Genomic DNA, 18,327 nt, shown 5'->3' with positions numbered 1-18,327 from the left:
CGGGGCGGGGCCACGTCTCACCATGCGGCGAGTAGACGCGGAGGTTGATGGGCACCGGGGAGATGCCCTTGTTAGTGCCCGTGACCCGGTCGGTCTCAGCCTCGATCTCCAGGCGCACCTCCTCGAAGTCGGTGAATTTCTTCCCCTTGCAGTGCAGGAATTCGGCATATTCTGCCCCAGAGTGGGGAGTTGGGGAAGAACGGTGGAGGGGTAAGCATCTTAACCTGGAACCCACCAGGGTCCCCTCTTCCACTGCACAACCCCCCAAACACTGCCTTCTCTCCCCTCCCTCCCCACAACACCACCACAGTCTCCGTTATGCATTTTTATCCCCACTTCCAGACGGGGAATCCAGGGCCAAAGGCACACAGCAAGCAAGTTCAGGGGCTAGGCCGGACCGCTCTTTGGGGAGAGTGGGGCTGCTGGCAGAGCGCGTACCTGTGGTGGCATTGACCAGCTGCAGGACCAGGGGGCGTCGGGTGACGATGCCTGACCCTCGGGGCAGGAAGTCCCTGCAATGAGGTGGAGCGAGAGGAGGGTCAGGGCCTGAATAGGCTCCCTCTGTCCTGGGGGCATCTGTCCTGCCACTGGGAGTCCCAACACTCTCCCTAAGTGCCCACCACACCTTAGTCCAAGGGGTTTCAGGCCACGGAGGGGAGATGGCATCTGAGAAAGGTAGAAGGGACCTCCCCCCCAACCCAGTACCCTGGGTCACAGATTTATGCATATCAACAGCCAGGAGACCAATAACCCCCAGATCTCTCTCGGGTATGCTCTGTGTTGGTTCTGGGCCAACAAGAAGTCCCTCTGCCAACCCAGTCACCACCATTCAACTGTGGGGTGGGGTGCCCTGCGTGCCCAAGCGCCCAGAGGCCACAGAGTGGGTCTCAAGGAAATGGAGCTGCACCTTCTCCTCTCCTTTCCGCTGTGGGGGAAGGGCAGCATCTCACTTCCCCTTCCCTGGGGGCCCCATCTGGCTGAGGCTGAGGATGAGGAGGGATGGGGGGGGGAGGAGGAGGCAAGGGAATTCATGCTTCTTCAAGGGCCTACTGCACACCAGGCTCCTTGTGGGCAATATCTCATGCACTCCACCCAACAGCCTTGTGAGACAGGTGCTGTTATTATCCCCATTTTCCAGATGAGGAGACTGAGGCTCAGAGGTGTTCAGACTGTGCCGCTGGTATCCAGCAGAGCAGGCTCCGGAGGCAGATCTGTTTGACTCTGCTGGGAGAGCTCCCTGTGCTTCAGTCCTGTGCAGACCCAGTCTCTGAAAGACGGGACCTGAGGGGTCCCCGAGTCACTGGCCCAGACCTGATGTCTATACCCCAACTATCTGCTTGTGCCGATGTCAACCTCAGCAGTCCTTCTGGCTAGCCCTTGTGGGTGCTGATTCTCTGTCCTGTCAGCACTTCTCTATCCACCCCCACCCACGGCCCCACCCAGGCCTGCGCAAGTCTGAGGGCGGAGGTCTCTTCAGGGACAAGGCGGTCAGAACAGCAGTCATGGGATCCCCATGGAAATCCGGGAGTGGGCTATAGCCTGAGGGACCAGAGGGATCCAGCTGGCCACCTCATTCACGGAGAGGCACATGGAGGCCCAAGAAGGGGAAGAGACATTCAAGCTCCTTCAGGACTTGGACGGAGCCTGAGAAGAACCCAGATCTCCCACCCCCAGCCCAGAGCCTGACCTGGACCACACAGCTTCCTGTACCACCCCCCACCCCCTCACTCCCCCGCCAGGAGGGTCCCAGGCACAACAGAGTAGGCCCAAGCTCCTGGGTTCAAGGCCTTCTCTTGGGTCCTGGGGAGACTTCTTCCTACCCCGCCCCTCCTCTGGGGAGATGAGAGGCCAATAGGGAGGAGTCAGCTACTTCTATGGGGAAGGAGATGGATGACAAATCCTGCCTTTATTCATCATTTCCAGGTGCTAAGCAAGCACTTTTCATTTCTGCAAGATGGAGCTTCAGAAAGGCAGGCCCGGCATCTTTCTGCTCACCCCTGGATCGCACTGTCTAGCCCAAGGCTTAGCATGTAAGAGGCACTTGATAAATGCTGACTGAACCCCCTGGCCCTCAAAACAGGGCCCCGACATGGAAACGATCATTTTACAGATGAAGCCACTGGGGCTCAGAGGTGAAGTGACTTGTCCAAGGTGACCCAGATGGGCACGGGTCAAACCCAAGGGCCTGTGGGGCCCCAGAGACTGGGAAGTTTCCTGTCGAACTCTGCTCCTCCTTCAACCCAAAAAGCCAGAATTGGCTTTTTATGTAATTCAATTACATTCTGTCTCGGACAGATTTGGAAGCAGCTGCTCTGTGCCAGGCCCTGTGCTGGGCCCAGGGGATGTGATGTGATGAGTCAGATGCTCCCTACCCAGAGGAGGAGCTTGCAGTGCAGAGGGAGAGACAGACAAGTAAACAGATAATGCAATGCGGTGTGACATGTGCTCCAAGGGAGATATGCCAGGCAGCTCAGAGAAGGAGGGGATTTAACGGGGTGGTGGGGGGGTGGGATGGTGGTGAGGCAGTTCCTGTCTCTAACCCTCCCATCCTTTACTCACTCCTCTCGGGGTGACTGTCTAGTATTTGGGAACCCCCAGAGCTGTGTTGATAGGACATCTGTTCTCATAGAGGCTCGGGTGGGCATGGGGGCCTGGGGTCCACCCTTTCCCCCAACCAGCTCTTCACCCAGCAATACCATGGCAGCAGCAGTTGCCATGGAAACTATAGGAGGGGCTGGGAAGGATGGGACTCCCCACAGAAGGCCCCCCACGCAGAGACATGGACCTTCCCTGAGAGCTCTTCCCTGAGAGCCCCCCTCCCTGCACAGAGAGGCCCGCTCAGCCCCAGCAGACCTGCAGGTTGAAGGCCAATGAGATGTTGCATAGAGGGTATGGGGAGCCTAGGGCCCAGCTGAAGGGGTGGTTAGGGGTCTGGGCCAGGCTTCCCCAAGTCGCTGGTTCCCCAGGGCTACTTAAAGGACAAGCAGCTTATGGGAAGCAGAGATTAGAGGAGCAGGGCTATGTGTGGGAGTAGAGCCCTTCCTCACACCAGGATCTCCAGAGCCAGGGTGGTGATGGGGGTGCCTGGGTGGGGAAAGGTCCCATCTCTGTCATGGCACAGGTTCTCAGAGCAAGGCCCTCACGAGGCCCGCAGGGGCAGCTTATTATTATTATTTTTTATTTTTATTTATTTTTAATTTTTTTTTAATTTATTTATTTTAGAGACAGAGAGAGAGAGCATGAGAGGGGAGGTCAGAGGGAGAAACAGACTCCCCATGGAGCTGGGAGCCCGATATGGGACTCGATCCCAGGACTCCGGGATCACGACCCGAGCTGAAGGCAGTTGCCCAACTAACTGAGCCACCCAGGTGCCCCTTATTATTATTTTTTAAAGATTTTATTTATTTATTTGACAGAGATCACAAGTAGGCAGAGAGGCAGGCAGAGAAAGAGGAAGGGAAGCAGGCTTGCTGCTTCACAGAGAGCCTGATGCGGGGCTCGATCCCAGGACCCTGGGATCATGACCTGAGCCAAAGGCAGAGACTTTAACCCACTGAGCCACCCAGGTGCCCTGCAGGGGCAGCTTATTAAAATGCATGTTTCTTAGGGCACCTGGGTGGCTCAGTGGGTTAAGCCTCTGCCTTTGGCTCAGGTCATGATCTCAGGGTCCTGGGATTGAGCCCTGCATTGGGCTCTCTGCTCAGTGGGGAGTCTGCTTCCCCCTCCCTCTCTGCCTGCCTCTGTGCCTACTCGTGATTTCTGTCAAATAAATAAATAAAACTTTTTAAAAAATGCATGTTCCTCAGATATGCTGGGTTAGGATCTAGTGGGGCAGGGGTGGGGGAGAGGGAACCTGATTTTTAAATATGACCCCCCCCATGTCCCTTTCATGTTCCCTTGGTTAGGAGCCAATGCCAGGCATAGGCCCTGGGTTCAAATCCCACCTTAAAGCCATTCTGCAGTCTGGCCAAGGTGCTTCACTCTCTGGGCCTCAAAACCTTCAGCAGCGAACCAGCATCATAGAAACCAGGCATCAGCCACGACCACATGTGGGCTGCAAGAAGGCCGGTGGAAGCTTTTCGTGCAAAGAGTTTAGCCTGGGCCTGGTACCTAGTAGGTGCTCAGCACCTCCAGGGGTCTGCCCAGGGTGCTACCCCTTCTCAGCCCCCTCTCTAGGAGAGTACCCAAATTTCAGCAGGGAATGCGAGATCCCACAGAACGCTCTGCCCGCCTCCTCCAGGCACTGACCTGGACCTCGAGATCCTGACCATGAAAGGTTAGGTGCAAATGATGCACAGGAGGAGAAGCTTTCAGAGGCCATGTCATTCTTCCATCACTGTCTAGAGGAGGGGACAGAGGCCCAGAGAGGTGCAGGGAGCTGTGACGGGAGAGGTGGCTGAGAGGGGCCCAACCCCATGCCTGGGCAGGCAGCAAAGAGCACTGGCCGGTTCACACGTCCAGACTGAATCCTTGCTCCCTGCTGGATTCCCAGGCTCACCCCAGGCCTGGCCGTTGGTAGGTCCTCAGGCAACGCTCAAGGGACAGAGCATGGCTGAACCCCTCCATGGCTCCTGCCTTCCACCCGGACACACGGCGCTCTGTTAAAGTGGGGGTTCAGCCCAGCCTTGTCCCCAGCCAGTGCCGCCCCGCACCTCCCACCCAGCTCCTGCTTAGGCTGAGGGAGGACCGAGAAGAGTGTGCTGGGCCCACCAGCCCCGGGAGCCATGTGGGAGGGGTGCATGGTGGCCTGCCAGCTCTCCCTACTCCTTCTGGACAGATGGTGGTTTCCCGAGGAGGCCTTGCCTTGCCATCTGCAGAGGCGCTTTCAAACCTGAGGCACAGGGAGGATGAAGTAAACATCTCTGGAGGCCTCCAAGGACCACATGCTCCCTGTCTGAATTGACACCGTGCTACTCAGAGGGGTCTGGAGAAAGTGAACCAAAGGCCCAGAGTGACCCTCCCCTACTCTACTCTAGGACCTGAGATCTGGGGCCAGAGCTCAGGGACCCTGCTTCCCAGGTCCTGTGAGCGCAAACAACATCAGCGAGCAGCCGGCGCGGTCTGGCTCGCACCCAGCAGCCACCTTCCTTCTAAGTCTCCTGTTTCCTGGGCTCTGAGGTCAGACAAGCCTGGCATTGAATGTCAGAGCTGCCACTCAGGAACTGTGTGGCTCTGGACAGGTGGCCATACCTCTCTGAGCCTCAGTTTCCACATCAGTAAAATGGGTTACCACGAGGCTCGCATATATCGATGCCTGAAGAAGTGGTAGCTGTTACGATTATAAAGAACATAACTTGCTGAGCAAAGCTGAGAACACAGGCTGGGCTCCCACCAGACGTTGCAGCAGGGAGGGAGTTGGAAGGGGGGGGACCCCTGGGGGGTGCGCGGAAGAGCGGGCGGGTGCGCCAGGATAATTCCAGCCAAATCTTTCCCCTGAAAGCGGAAGGCAAGGGAGGCAGGCAGGCTCTGAGGTGCCTTCTGAAGCACAGGGCTGGGGTGGAGGCAAGGGAGGGGGTGGGCCAAGAAATACAGTGGGGAGGAGGTGAGGTGGCCTCCAGGCAACAAGTCCCTCTCTGTTCCCGCTGCCACAGGAGGCCCCGGGCATGCCCACACCACACAGCCCATGTGTTTCCAGCTGAGGTTGGAATATTTCAAGGCAGTCCTGGCCTGGCTTCCCCGGATGCTCTGATGTCCTGAGAGCAGGGACTGAGCTGGTTCTCTTGACCACAGTGGCCCCAGTACCCAGCATGGAGCAGGGCATGTAGCTGGCACTCGGGGCAGCCCTGCTGGCCAAGAGAATGATCTGAAGATGAGCTCCTTGGGGTCCCTGGGTGGCTCAGTCTGTTAAGCGTCTGTCTTTGGCTTGGGTCATGATCCCGGGGTTCTGGGATCGAGTCCTGCATCAGGCTCCCTGCTCAGTCGGGAGTCTGCTTTTCCCTCTCCCTCTGTGCTCACACAGTCTCTCTCTCTCAAATAAATAAATAAAATCTTAAAAAAAAAATGAAGACAAGCTCCTCTAGTTTTCCCACCATCACCCTCATTGTACTGGTGTGGAAACTGAGGCACAAGGCAGGGAAGTGTTGCCCAAAGTCATAGCTCAAGTTGGTGACTGGGTAGGAGAGCACCCAGGGCTCTGGACTCTGAGTGCACACTTTCTCCTCAGCAAACCGTTTTCCCTACTAAAGAAAAGCGATGATCTTTCCTTCCTCCTTATCCTTTCCTCCCTCCTTCCTTCCTTCTTCCCCCCTCCCTTGCAAGTGTTGATGACTTTCTATTTTCAAGATGGAAATAGATTTCTCTTTTGCCTCCTGCTTGTAAAAAATCATATGTTCCCTCTCTGAAAACATACTCAGAAAATACACAAAACATTTAAAAATAAGAAAACCATGATCATCCCAACACCTGGGGACCACCGTTGTAAACAGTATATCATTTTCAATAAAAATCACAGCGAACACTGAGGGCTCGCGGACTGCTGGTCAGAAGCTCTGCTTGAAAATCCGCATCATCACGAGGCTTCTTTTTGGGGTGCTGGAAGGGTTTTAAAATTAGACTGTGATGATGGTTGCACAACTCTGTAAATGCACTAAAAATCATTGAGCTGTGCACCAAAAACAGGTGAATTTTATGGCGTGTAAATTATACCTCAATAAAGCTGCTTAAGAAATCTGCATCCTTTTTTAAGATTTTATTTTTTTAATAATTCCTTTTTTTTTAAAGATTTTTAAAAATTTATTTATTTGTCAGAGAGAGAGAAAGCACAAGCGGGCAGAGAGGCAGGCAGAGGCAGACAGAAAAGCAGGCTCCCTGCTGAGCAGGGAGCCCCATGCAGGGCTCGATCCCAGGACCCTGGCATCATCATCATGCCTGAGCCTCCCAGGTGCAGCCAACCCCCACTTTATACTCTAGATTGATCCTTGCGGGGCTGTGTGAGGCTGGTATGAAAAGAGACGAGGTCAGGGACCCCTCACGTGCCCACACACTCCCTGGGCTCCAGTCCACACTCCTGCAGCAGCTCTGTTTGCCTAACAGCTCATCAGGGGCATCATTGGACACAGAGCTATACCTGATGTTCAGTTCTTACCACCAGTAGCTCGAGGCAAAAGAATCTCAGCTCCACCGTTGAATGATTTCCCTGCTCCGAACCTCAGTTTCTGCACTAGTGAAATGGGACACAAGCCAGCAGCTCCCTCCTAGGGCTGCTGAGGCGATGCCCTGAGATCCTGGCTGTGGGAGGCTCCAACGGAGGGTGCCCACCGGTGGCTAGGTGCCCTGTGTGTGCTACTGAGCATTGCGTTCCTCCAGATTTGGGACTCAGGTCAGAGGGGAGCGTGCATTCTCCCGCTGAGATTTTTCTCCGCATCCTGCCTGGTGGCCTCATTTCCCTGGGCTCAGACCAGATGCCTCTGAGCTGGAGTGATGCAAGGGAGGCACTAATAAACAGGCGAAATGCTAAAAGTAACTGTGGTTTAAAATTAAAAAAAAAAAAAGAAAGAAAGAAAAAGAAGGAACCGTAATTGGAGCTGCTTGTCTGCCGGGACCCCTCTGCCCAAGGCTTTGGCCTCTTTCTTCCTCTGCAGCCCCTTGTCCTGGGAGAAAACTGACCCCTACTCCACACGCTGAGGAGTCGGTCATAGGGGGAGAGGGTGATCAGGGAAGGCATCCTGGAGGAGGTGTTGGCTGACGTGAGACTTGGAGGATGAGCCAGGGAAGGAGGGAGACGAGGGCATGGTGAAGATGAGGACAGCATATACCAGGAGAGTGGGGGGGGAGCATTTTTTCCATGAACTGCAAGATACTAGGGCAGGCCCGCGGGGAGAGGCTAGAGGGAAGTAGCGCTGGCTATGACAGGCAGGACTGAGGGGCCCAACTCAGGAGCAACGGGCTTGGTTTGGAGGTCAGAGGCCAAAGAGGGCTTGAAGCAGAGGAGGTCAGATTGGGAGGCCATAGAGAGACTCCGAGCTGTCAGGTGGAGAATGGGTTGTGGGCACGAGAGAAGGCTGCCCCAGGAGCTAAGACAAAGGTGGGGGCAGCTGGGGAACAGAGAGGAGGGCGGACCGAGGGCAGGATCCACAGGGCCTGGGCCTGACTCGCATGGGGAGGATAATCTAGGAGGGGAGGTTGGTGCCAGAGCCTTCGGCCAGGGCAGTGGGCAGATGCCATTTAGGAGGCTGCCTTGAACACCTTCCAAGACCAGGAGTCATTTTTCCTCGTGCCTGCAACGGTTTCAGCCGTCCCCGCACCGCTCTTGGTCCTTAGCTGGAATTCATGCCGGGGAGGGGTCAGAGTCCAGAGAGACAGCCGGGGAGAGTGGAGGAGAAGCTGAGGGGTGTCATATGTGTACACGTGGGTGGGGGTGAAGAGGAACTGACACGGAGGCTGGGGACCAGTACCCATTCCGTTGCTGTGGGACTTCGGACAGGTGCCTACCCTCTCTGAGCCATCTCACCACCTGAAAATGGGGGATGAGAGTCTGTTCCTCCAACTAACAGTTTGTTGGTTCCAAGAAAATAATAATCAGCACTGCCCTTGGACATGGGGAATCAGAACCCCTGCCCCACACTTTAAGGGTCCCTCTTTGGATCTCTAGAGCAAGGGGTCCCCAGGGGCCAAGGGTCAGTGCCCAGCTGGAGCCTATGCACCCTTCCTAGGTCACACCTGAGTGTTCTGGAATTCCCTCTCAGTCTCGAGGCCTCCTCCAGGCTTCTGCCCTGCCAAGTGGGGGGTGGGGGTGGGGGTCCTTTCTGGCACCATGGATGGAGCTCAGATGTGAGGGCGGGGTGTCTGCATGTGAGGCCAGGAAGCCCCTTCTGGTGCAGGCTGGAGTAAGAAGAGACAGGGGCAGCCTGGGGAGAGGGGCCACCTGTCCCCACAACGCCACACCCCAGCACGGAACTCTGAGTCTGAAATTCTAAATTCAAACCCAGTCTGCCAGGTTGTTATGAAAGTGGGTTTGTCAAGGTGGAAGAGCAGAATGTATTGTGTTCAGTGATCCTTTAGCTTGATTTATAACTAGAATATTTAGACATCAGGCACGTGGGCCTCCATTTCTGCCCACGCACCCCCTCCCCCCTTGCCCTTCCCCGAGTTTCTGACCCTGTAACCCCAGCCAAGGTCAGGGAAACTCGATTCTATTGGAGCTTGGATCAGATGCTGTCTGCCAGAGTCACCTTTCATTCCCGACTCCTTGGGGCCCCTGGATGGGGCGGGGGTTTGGAAAAGATGTTCTCTGGCCTGGGCTGAGCACGTGAGTCTGGTTGTGGACGTGTGTTCTGCACACAGCACGTGCTGGCTTTGAGCGCTCAGAAACTGGAGCAGGGTGGCTGCCTGGCAGGGGGTCGGCTCTCTGGGTGTGGGTGGCCGCTGAGGGGCTGCTGGGGTGCCTCGTCACCTTCCTGGTCTCGCTGGGGCGTCCACTCGTCGCTCGGTTACACTGTCTTTTGTCTGGGTTCTCTAACCCACTGGGCTCCTTCCCTCCTTGGGTCTTGGCTCAGATGGGACTCTGTACCTGGGGTGTGTTCACTCCTTTGCCTGACTGGGTCCCTTTCTTGCTCAGGTCCAGCCTCAAATGCCACCTCCTCAGGGAGGCCCGATGACACCCCTCTTTCAAAAGAAGGCTCCCCATACCCTGCTTCAAATACACAACAAAAGGGCTCTTGGTGTGATTTAGTGTCTCTCTGTCCTGCTCAGTTGTGAGCCCCCTGAGAGTAAGGATGTGTCCTACTGGCTCATGGCGGTATCCTCAGGGGCTGGTAAGCTGCAAGGGCCAAGCCAATGTCAGTCCCTTCTGCCCCTCCACAGTCAGTGATTCTCCACCTAGGATGTCTCAGGCTGTCCCCTAATTCCCTTTGGCCTCAGTATCCAAATCTGGGAATTGGAACCACTCAGATGTATCCCAAAGCATTCAGAGGATGAGAGCTTAGTAAGGGTGGGCTGTCCCCCACTGGAGAGCCTGGGGATGACCAAGAGAGGGGCTCTCAGAGGCCATAGACTGGCACCAAGACCATGCTGGGATGAGAACATGGAGGAAGTGACAAGGAGATTGGTAGGAGGCAAGAAGACAGGGAGCCTGAGCAGGGTAGGCAGAGTCACTAGGGAAACCCAAAACCTTGCCTCTCAGGCCCCACCTTGGGCTTTGGGCAGAGGCCCGCTCACCAGGCCCCCTGCCACCACTCACGCCCCAGGTGCCTCCCAGCCTGCCCTGTGTCCAGGCAGAAGAGACCTGGCACATCACCTCTGTGAGGCCTCCCCGCAAGTGTTTCATGGGCATTATCTCAACTCAGCACAACCCCACGAGGGAGGTTCTATTATCATCCCCATTTTACAGATGAGGAAATAGGAGCTGAGCAGGGTTTCAGAAACATGCCCAAGGTCACTCAGCCTGGAAGAGGCAGGGCTGAGCTATGAACCCAGGTTGCATTCCGGAGCCCAAGCTCTCAGCCCCTCTGCCACATTCTCACTGGCCTTTGCCTCCCCAGGGGCCAAGAGGGCAGGGAGGGTGGGCATTACCCATTTGTCAGCCTCCTGGGCACCAGAGTGGGGGAGGGAGGGCAGAGCCTGAGATCTTGTCCCAGGACACCCCACTCTTGGTGCCGGACAGGTGTCGTGGAGGGGTGGGCAGAGCCGGGGGCAGACAACGGAGGGTGGCCTAGGGTAGCAGGCATCTACTCACAAAATGCTGGGGTATCCTGGGGCCCTGCACACACTCCTCTTTCTACACTCACCCCGAGATGATCTCATCTACTCCCATGGGTTTAAATCCCACCTCTCCGCGATGGTGAGTTCCAAATTTACACTTCTAGCCCGCCTTCCCCTGAGCTTCCGGCTTGCATCACCACACTGCCCACCTTACACTTCAGACTCAACATGCTCAAAATCGAGCTCCTGGTCCTGCCCCCGCCCCCCAAACCTGCTCCTGCTGTCCTCCGGTAACGGCACCAACACCCACCCAGAATCAAAGACACTGACGTCATCCTCGAGTCCCTTTCCTCTCACCCGGCACATCCCATCCACCGCACCGCACGTCATGTGGGACTTTCCTCCAAAATGTACCCTGAACCCCACCGTTCTCCTCCTCCTGCTGTGAAAGCCTGGCCCGTGTCCCTCCTCAGCGCCTGCGCACTGGAGCCGACTCCTCACCTGTCCCCCGCCCCCTCCCCAAGTTACACACTTGCTGGAATCGCTCAAGGCGCTCCACTCCTGAAAAGCTTCTGGCAGAAATGAAAATCAACCCAACTACTCACCAGAGCCTCAGGGTCTTGTAGATCCAACCCCTGGCTACCTCTCTGATGTCATGTTGCCCTTGCACACCAAACACCAGCCACAGGGGCTCCTTTCCGTTCTTTGAACAAGCCAAATTTGTTACTGCCCCAGGGCTTTTGCACAAACAGTTCCCTCCACCTAGAATGCGTCTCAGTCCCATGGCTTCTCATCTCAGATGCTACCCCTTCCTAGAAACCATTGCTGACCTTCCTTTTCCCCTTCCACAGGACGGACCCCATTCTCTCATTGTCTTCTTCCTATACAGGCTTCTGTGTTTACCATTTCAGAGTTTCCCCCTGTGGAATGCAAAGGTTTTGTCTTTTCTAACCTAGACTCTCCAGCGCTGTGGCACTGTGGACACTCCACGAATGTCCGAATAATTAAATGAATTAGCCTCAGTTTTCCCTTCTGTAAAAGGGGGATGAAGAAGGAACATCGATCCAGACAAGTCCTAGCAGGGTCCCAGGCGGCTGCTGTGCCACTTCTGCCACAGAGCTGACCACAGGGCCATCCAGGGGTGCCCAGGAGCCCAGGCTGGCCCGGGGCAGCCTCTGCTCCCTATGGTGTATTTTCCCACTTCCTCTCCCTGGGGGGTTGGCTCCTGGGAAGCCCCAGGAGATGGAGACGGAAGGCTGTTTCCATGCTCACAGGTCTGGGGACCCAGGCCTAGGTCGAGAGGTCAGGATCCCATGAGGGAGCAGGTAGGGCTGGCTAGGGGCCCGACTGAACTCCCTCCAGGTGCCCCAGCCCTGGCCTCCTCACTAGCTTTTATGAGGATCAAATAACGCTTTCCCACCCGTGCCCCCACCTCAGGCCAAGCCCCCCTCATCTGCCCTGGGCTCACACCCAGACACCCCGCACATCCTCCCACAGGGCCACTGTTAGAGGGCCCCAGGGTGCTTGCGGCCGTGAGAGGACCCGGGCCTCAGGGGGTACAGAGTCCACATCTTGCTCCACTCAACAAGCTAACAGGGGGCCAATTCAGCAGTGGCCGCGCTGGTCCACTGTGTTGCCTACTTGCTGGCACCTGCCTTGGCTAGACAGTGATCTCCAGGAAGACAGGGGCCAGGTTGGCCCTGGCACACATGGGTCCCCAAGCCTAACTGATCACCAACAGCTGTCTCTCATGTGTTTACCAAAGGATGTTTATACCCATGAACTCCCTGAAGCCCAGCACTGCCTGGTCGGGCAGGTAGGGCAGCAATGGTCTGTAGTCCCATTCTACAGATAGGGAAGATGGAGGCCCATGCACCTGCATGTCCCTGTTCAGGGCCTGGCTCTCAGAGGCTCTCAAGACTGAGATTAGGAAACTGAGCTTTGGACTCTAAGAGATGCTGTCCTTCCTGGCTGGGGGACTTTGGGCAAGGCATCTAACCTTGAGGTTTCTTCCCTTAGCTCCAGGATGGGCATCAGGGTACCTGCCTCATGAAGCTGCTGTGGGCCATCCTGGGGAGAATGGTATGGGGCACCTGAGAAGGGCTCAGCAGGGGTGGGGGTGGGGGATATGGTCACCTTCCCACCCCTCCCCCCACTCCATGCTTCCTGCCCAGAGCACACAGCCCAGGAATAAGCAGGCTTTCAGCGAACATTCTACAGACGAAAGGTAGGAATGTGGTTTGTACACTGTAAAGTGCCACATTTCTGTGGGTGTTTCTTAAAGCACTAAGGCCTCTGGGCTTTGCTGTGTCCAAAGTCCCCGCCACCCCCTCACCCTGACTGCTGGGCCACAGGGAAGGGGCCCATCTGTGTATCTCTTGCCTGTTTGTCTCTGCAGCTCTGAAGGTCACGTGAGCAGGAGGGGGGCTCTATGGGAGCCCATCCCCAAGAGACAGACGGCCTCCCCCGCTGCTGACCAGATGGGCCCAGCCGCCCCCACGGTGGCTTTCCAACATCTCCCAGATACACTGCTCCAGTCAGAATCCTTCCCTCCAGCCCCAGGGTTGGCATTGGGTTTCCCAGGTCATCTGAGGGGTAGGAACAACCATCCAGTGAAACTGCCCTTAATAGAGGTGGGGAAACAGTCTCAGAGAGGGCAAATGACTCTCCTGAGGCTTCACAGCAGAATCTGGCTTGGACCCAGGATGTCCCCTCAGAACTGCTGTCTCTCTGAGGGAGGAGGGGCCTCTGCTTCCCTCTCTCACATGCCAGTACTTCCTTAGCAGCAAAGGTCACTGGGAGAAAGCTAGGGTTTTTGAAGAAGGTGAGGGAGGGAGTGGGGAGGCCAGTGTCACTGCCTCTCCCCGTGTGCTCAGCCCCCATCCCGCTCCCAGGAGGGCGCCATCCTCTTCTTAGCACCAAAACGCCATCCCTGCCTCCATTTTCCCTGGGGATCCTGGGGGGGGGTCACGACCCCACCTGCCCCCCTAAACCGGGGACCTTTTGTCTTAGCGGTTGTCCCCCACTCCCTGCTACCTGGCCCTCCCAGCGCCCTGGGGGATCAGAGACAGGAGGGGGATTAGGTTGTGCAAATGGCTCCCCCCTCCCCGCCATCCTGCTTCCCTGTCTTAGTCATCTCTGCCCTCCGCCGCCTTCTCCCTCCATTACGATCCCTCTGCCAGGCCCGGGGGGAGAGCGACGGTGGCAGGCGCCTCCCCACCCAGGAGCGGCAGCCGAGCCAGGGACCGGCGGCTCGCAAGAGGATCAGAAGCGGTCTCGCCGCCAACCCCCTCCTGGCCTGCAGCACCCCCCCCATCCTCCCCCCTCCGCCGCCGCGCTGCGCACACGGATGGCGGCGGGAGCTGCAGAGGTGTGTGTGTGAGGAGGGAGGCCGTGCCTGGTTCTCGATGTCCGGGGGCTGTGTCCTCTCTCAGGGACACAGCTTGGAGGGGGGTCCCTAGCCACGGCCCAGGGATCCTCATGGGGGAGGGAGCTGTCCTCCGTGGAGCCTAGGGCTGGGGAGCACTGCCCTTGGGGTACTGCCGGCTCCGAGGGACGCGGGAGCCGAAGGGAGGCGCTGAGTAATGCAGGCCCCCCCTGGTGCCTATACTGGGGGAGGGGGGACCCTTCGCCAGGGTCTCTTAGCAGAGCGCGGTCTTCCCTAAGGGATGTGGCAAGGAGGAGGGGGGCGTGATACCATGGTCGGTGGCTTGACGACGTTTGAGAACGAGCTGGGGGAGCTGCCTTCCCTAAGGGGGTCTCGGGGTTGGGGGGGCACCCTCCGTCTGGCTGCAGGCGGGGGGCGCCCCGCCCGCGGGGGCAGCGCCGAGGGCTGCGAGGTCGCGGCGCCGTCCTGGCCGGGGGCGGAGGCCCGGGGACCCGGGCTGGGGGCAGTCCGCGCTCCGGCGCGCGCCGCTCCTACCTGCCTACGAAATTCTCGAGCACCGAGCTCTTGCCGGCGCTCTGGCCGCCCACCACGGCGATCTGCGGCAGGTCGAGGTCCGCGTTCTGGCCGATAGCGGAGAAGGCGTCCTGCAGCCGGTTAACCAGCGGGATGAGATCCTCCATGCCGCGGTTGCCCATGGCTGCAGCGGGCCTCGCGGGCTGCGATCCGGCAGCCGCTCCCGCTCCCGGCTTCGGCTCCGCCGCTGCAGCCGCGCGCTCCGACTGCCTGCGCCGCGGACCCCCCGCCCCTCCGTGAGCGGAGCGGAGCTCTGCGCCAGGATACCGCCAGAGGGCGCCCCCGGCTCTGCGGGCTGGCAGTCGTGCGCAGGTGCTCCCTGCGGCACTATGGGGATTGTAGTTTTCTCCATCTACGGCTTTCGGGGCGCTTGAGCCGCGTTTGGGGGGCTATGGTGCTGTACTGCAGCTATCATTCCTGGAAATGGGCAAGGTTTCACCCCTAGTACTGGACCTCTCGGCTAGTGGTCATGGCTGTCTCCATCTTACAGATGAGGAAACTGAGGCTTGGAGAGAGATGGGTCTCCTTCAAGGTCACGTCTCCTGACCTGGAGTTCCGCTCGGCCTCAGCCTCGCTGCCTTCTGCTCTAGGTTCTGCCACTTACTCATGGTGGCATGCCCTTCCCGCCTTTGGGCCTCAGTTTCTGTTTCTAGATGGAGATAGAGCAGAACATTAATTCAAGAAATATTTATTGAGCAGCTACTATAAGCCAGCCCCTGTTGTAAGCAGTGGAGATACAGCAGTGAACATGACCTTCAGATCTTGCATCGGGGTGGTGGAGACAGACAGTGAATGAAGAAACAGGTACATGAAATCGTAAAAGCGAAAACAGTTTACACTAACGGTGATGGAAGAAGTAAACAGTGTGTGAAGAGAGGTACCTGTGTCGGTGCAAAAGGTCCATTTAGCCCGGGAGGAGGTGGGTGGTTTTCTGAGGAGGTGACATTTGAGAAGAGACCTAGATGATGAGAAGGAGCCAGTCACAGGCAGATCAAGGAGGAAAGCAAGCCAGGCTGAATGAACAGGAAGGGCCAGGGCAGTGACCGTGGAAGGCCTTCTTGGGAGAGTTGGGACTTCTTGTCCTAGACAGTGTCAGTCTTTGCCTCAACCCATCAGGGTGGTGGTAAAACTGGAATTCGAATCCAGGACTCCTATAGCCCTACCCTATGTATCCCGTTCACATGGAGAGACCATGGGCCCCAGGCCTAGCCATCCACCTCTGATTCTGAGGAACCTAATTTGGACTCCCCACAAGGAGGCTAGAAAAGAGAGGCCAGCTTACTCTGTGCTGCTGGGCATCAGGGGGTCCCTCTATATGTGAATGTGGGGGCGGGGGAGCACTGCTGGGAGAGCAGTGCCCTGGGAATCAGAGACCACCATTCACTCACCAGTTCAGTGCATATTACCTGAGCCAGACCCTATGCTAGACCCTAGCGATAAAACAGTGAGAAAAATGGACAAAGTCCTTATCCGTATGTGGCTTATATCCATATGTGGAAAAAGAGGAACAAACCACCAATGAGCCAATAAATAGGATTCTGTCAGGTGGTGATGGGTGCTTTGGAAAGCAAGAAAGCTGGGGAAGGTTGGGGCGGGGGTAGTGTTGCTCTTTGTTTAGCACGGTGAGAGTAGGATTCTGGTAAAAATGTGAACAGAGACCTAAAGGAAGTTGGGGAGTTACCCACGTGGACATCTGGGGGTGGGGGATTTTCCAGGCAGGCAGAGGAAAATGAGCAGGCCCTGGGCTTTGGTCAAGCTGGGTGATCCATGTCCCTTCCTGTCTCTGAGCCTCAGTTTTCTAATCTGGGTAATGGGGATGATGAGAGATTGGAATCCCTGTCAGGGGCGGGGCCTTGGCTTGGTGCTCAGGAGAATTTAATTAAACCAACTGATTGTGCCCTCCAGGCACCTGGAGCCTCAGCTACCTACAGCACACTGCCGGAGCAGCTGCTTATACCCTGCCCCTTTATTATGCTCTGAGAACCAGAGAGGGCAGAGATGAAGCCTGGAGTGGAGCCATTAATTTGGGGAAGGGGTGCGGTTTGCAGATGTTTGCCCAGAGGGGCGCCATCCAGCTGGATTGTTTTTCCTAATTACAGTAGTGAAACTTACTGTAAAAGTCAGACTTTACCCAGTATTTGAAAGCTCCTGGTCATCCTCCCACCCACAGATAAGCACTATTTATAGCTTTTATGGTGTTTATTCTCTGGTTGGTCCTCTATATATTCGTTTTATTTCATTTTGTTTTTACAGAAATGGGATCATCCTATAGGTCTGGTACCAGACCAGGAGCTTGGACATCATCTGAAGTATGTCAGAAACGTGGAATCTCGGGGCACTTGGGTGGCTCAGTAGGTTAAGCGTCTGCCTTCAGCTCAGGTCATGGTTTCAGGGTCCTGGGATCGAGCCCCACCTCGGACTCTCTGCTCAGTAGGGAGCCTTCTCCCCCAACCCCTCGTGCTTATGCCCTCTCTGTGTCAAATAAATAAAATCTTAAAAAAAAAGATATAGAGGGGCGCCTGGGTGGCTCAGTGGGTTAAAGCCTCTGCCTTCGGCTCGGGTCATGATCCCAGGGTCCTGGGATCTAGCCCTGCATCGGGCTCTCTGCTCATCAGGGAGCCTGCTTCCTCCTCCTCTCTCTCTCTGCCTGCCTCTCTGCCTACTTGTGATCTCTATCTGTCAAATAAATAAATAAAATCTTAAAAAAAAAAAAGATATAGAATCTCAGGCTCTGCTCACGGCCTGCTGGCTCACAACCTGTGTTTAACAAGAACCAAGAGCCCCAGGAGATTCCTATGTGCATCAGAACAGAAGAAGCTCCAATATATATCATTATATGCAGCTTGAGATTTGGTGGGGGGGTGGGAGGAAGGGGTTAACAAAATCATTCTGCAATTTAGCTCGAAAAAATTTTATTTACATAATTGGGAATTGTCCAGAGATTCTTTTTTTTTTTTTTTTTTGGGTAAAGCATGAAAATGTTGGGGGCTTGTACTATCAGGCATTAAAATATATTTCCAAACTGTAATAATCACGCTATGTAGTAGCATCACGGGAAGAGACGGGCAGAATCCTGGAGCAGAGTAGGCCTGGAGGTAGATCTATATGAACATGAGAGTTCATTACGTGATAAAGGTGCAGCTCAAATTAGAGGCAAGTAAGAGGCCTCCAGGTAAGGCTACAGCCTCAGACTTCATTTCAGATGCAAAGAGAGGGGGCATCTCTTTTCCCTTTGAACATTGGGGGCCTTTGCCTGCAAGAGATTGGTTAAAAGCAATTAACATGAGTTTTGCCCCAACAGTGTCCCCAACAAGTTACCAGCCATTATCTTGTCTTGTCTTCAAGGAGTCAGGACAAGGGGCACCTGGGTGGCTCAGTGGGTTAAGCCTCTGCCCTCAGCTCAGGTCATGATCTTGGAGTTCTGGGATCGAGCCCGCATCAGGCTCTCTGCTCAGCGGGGAGCCTGCTTTCCCCTCTCTCTCTCTCTCTCTGCCTGCTTCTCTGCCCACTTGTGATCTGTCAAAATAAATAAATAAAATCTTAAAAAAAAAAAAAAGGAGTCAGGACAAAGTCATATACATTCTAAAAAATGTTCCATTCCCTCCCCATGATAAAGTCATCCAAACCGATTGCAGCAAATTGAAAAAAGGAAAGAAAGTGACCCCCCAACGAGCCCACTATGCACATATATTTATTTTTTCTAAAACTAGGATCATAATTGTGTAGGC

The 18,327-nt window shown here is 55.9% G+C and overlaps 1 protein-coding gene across 11 annotated transcripts in view; it reads right to left on the bottom strand.

Annotated features, from left to right (window-relative positions):
- Positions 1 to 14,819, bottom strand: part of LOC111145697 (dynamin 1) — a 45,535-nt gene extending 30,716 nt beyond the window's left edge. For 10 of the 11 annotated variants that reach the window (XM_022500813.1, XM_022500812.1, XM_022500817.1 and 7 more), the window contains exons 1-3: positions 14,561 to 14,793; positions 439 to 512; positions 22 to 171 (exon numbers count right to left, since the gene is read on the bottom strand). In XM_022500813.1, the coding sequence (XP_022356521.1) occupies positions 22 to 171; positions 439 to 512; positions 14,561 to 14,721 (385 nt within the window). In that variant the 5' untranslated portion in view covers positions 14,722 to 14,793. Of the gene's footprint in view, positions 1 to 21; positions 172 to 438; positions 513 to 14,560 lie in introns of all 11 variants that reach the window. The other variant, XM_022500810.1, reaches the window with a different exon arrangement.
- Between the last annotated feature and the right edge of the window lie 3,508 nt (positions 14,820 to 18,327).

The sequence above is a fragment of the Enhydra lutris genome, unplaced genomic scaffold, assembly GCF_002288905.1.
Source record: "Enhydra lutris kenyoni isolate GAN:26980312 unplaced genomic scaffold, ASM228890v2 scaffoldscaffold13, whole genome shotgun sequence".
NCBI lineage: Eukaryota > Metazoa > Chordata > Mammalia > Carnivora > Mustelidae > Enhydra > Enhydra lutris.
Note: the sequence above shows the minus strand (reverse complement) of the source record. Positions and strands in the feature narration are given on the sequence as shown.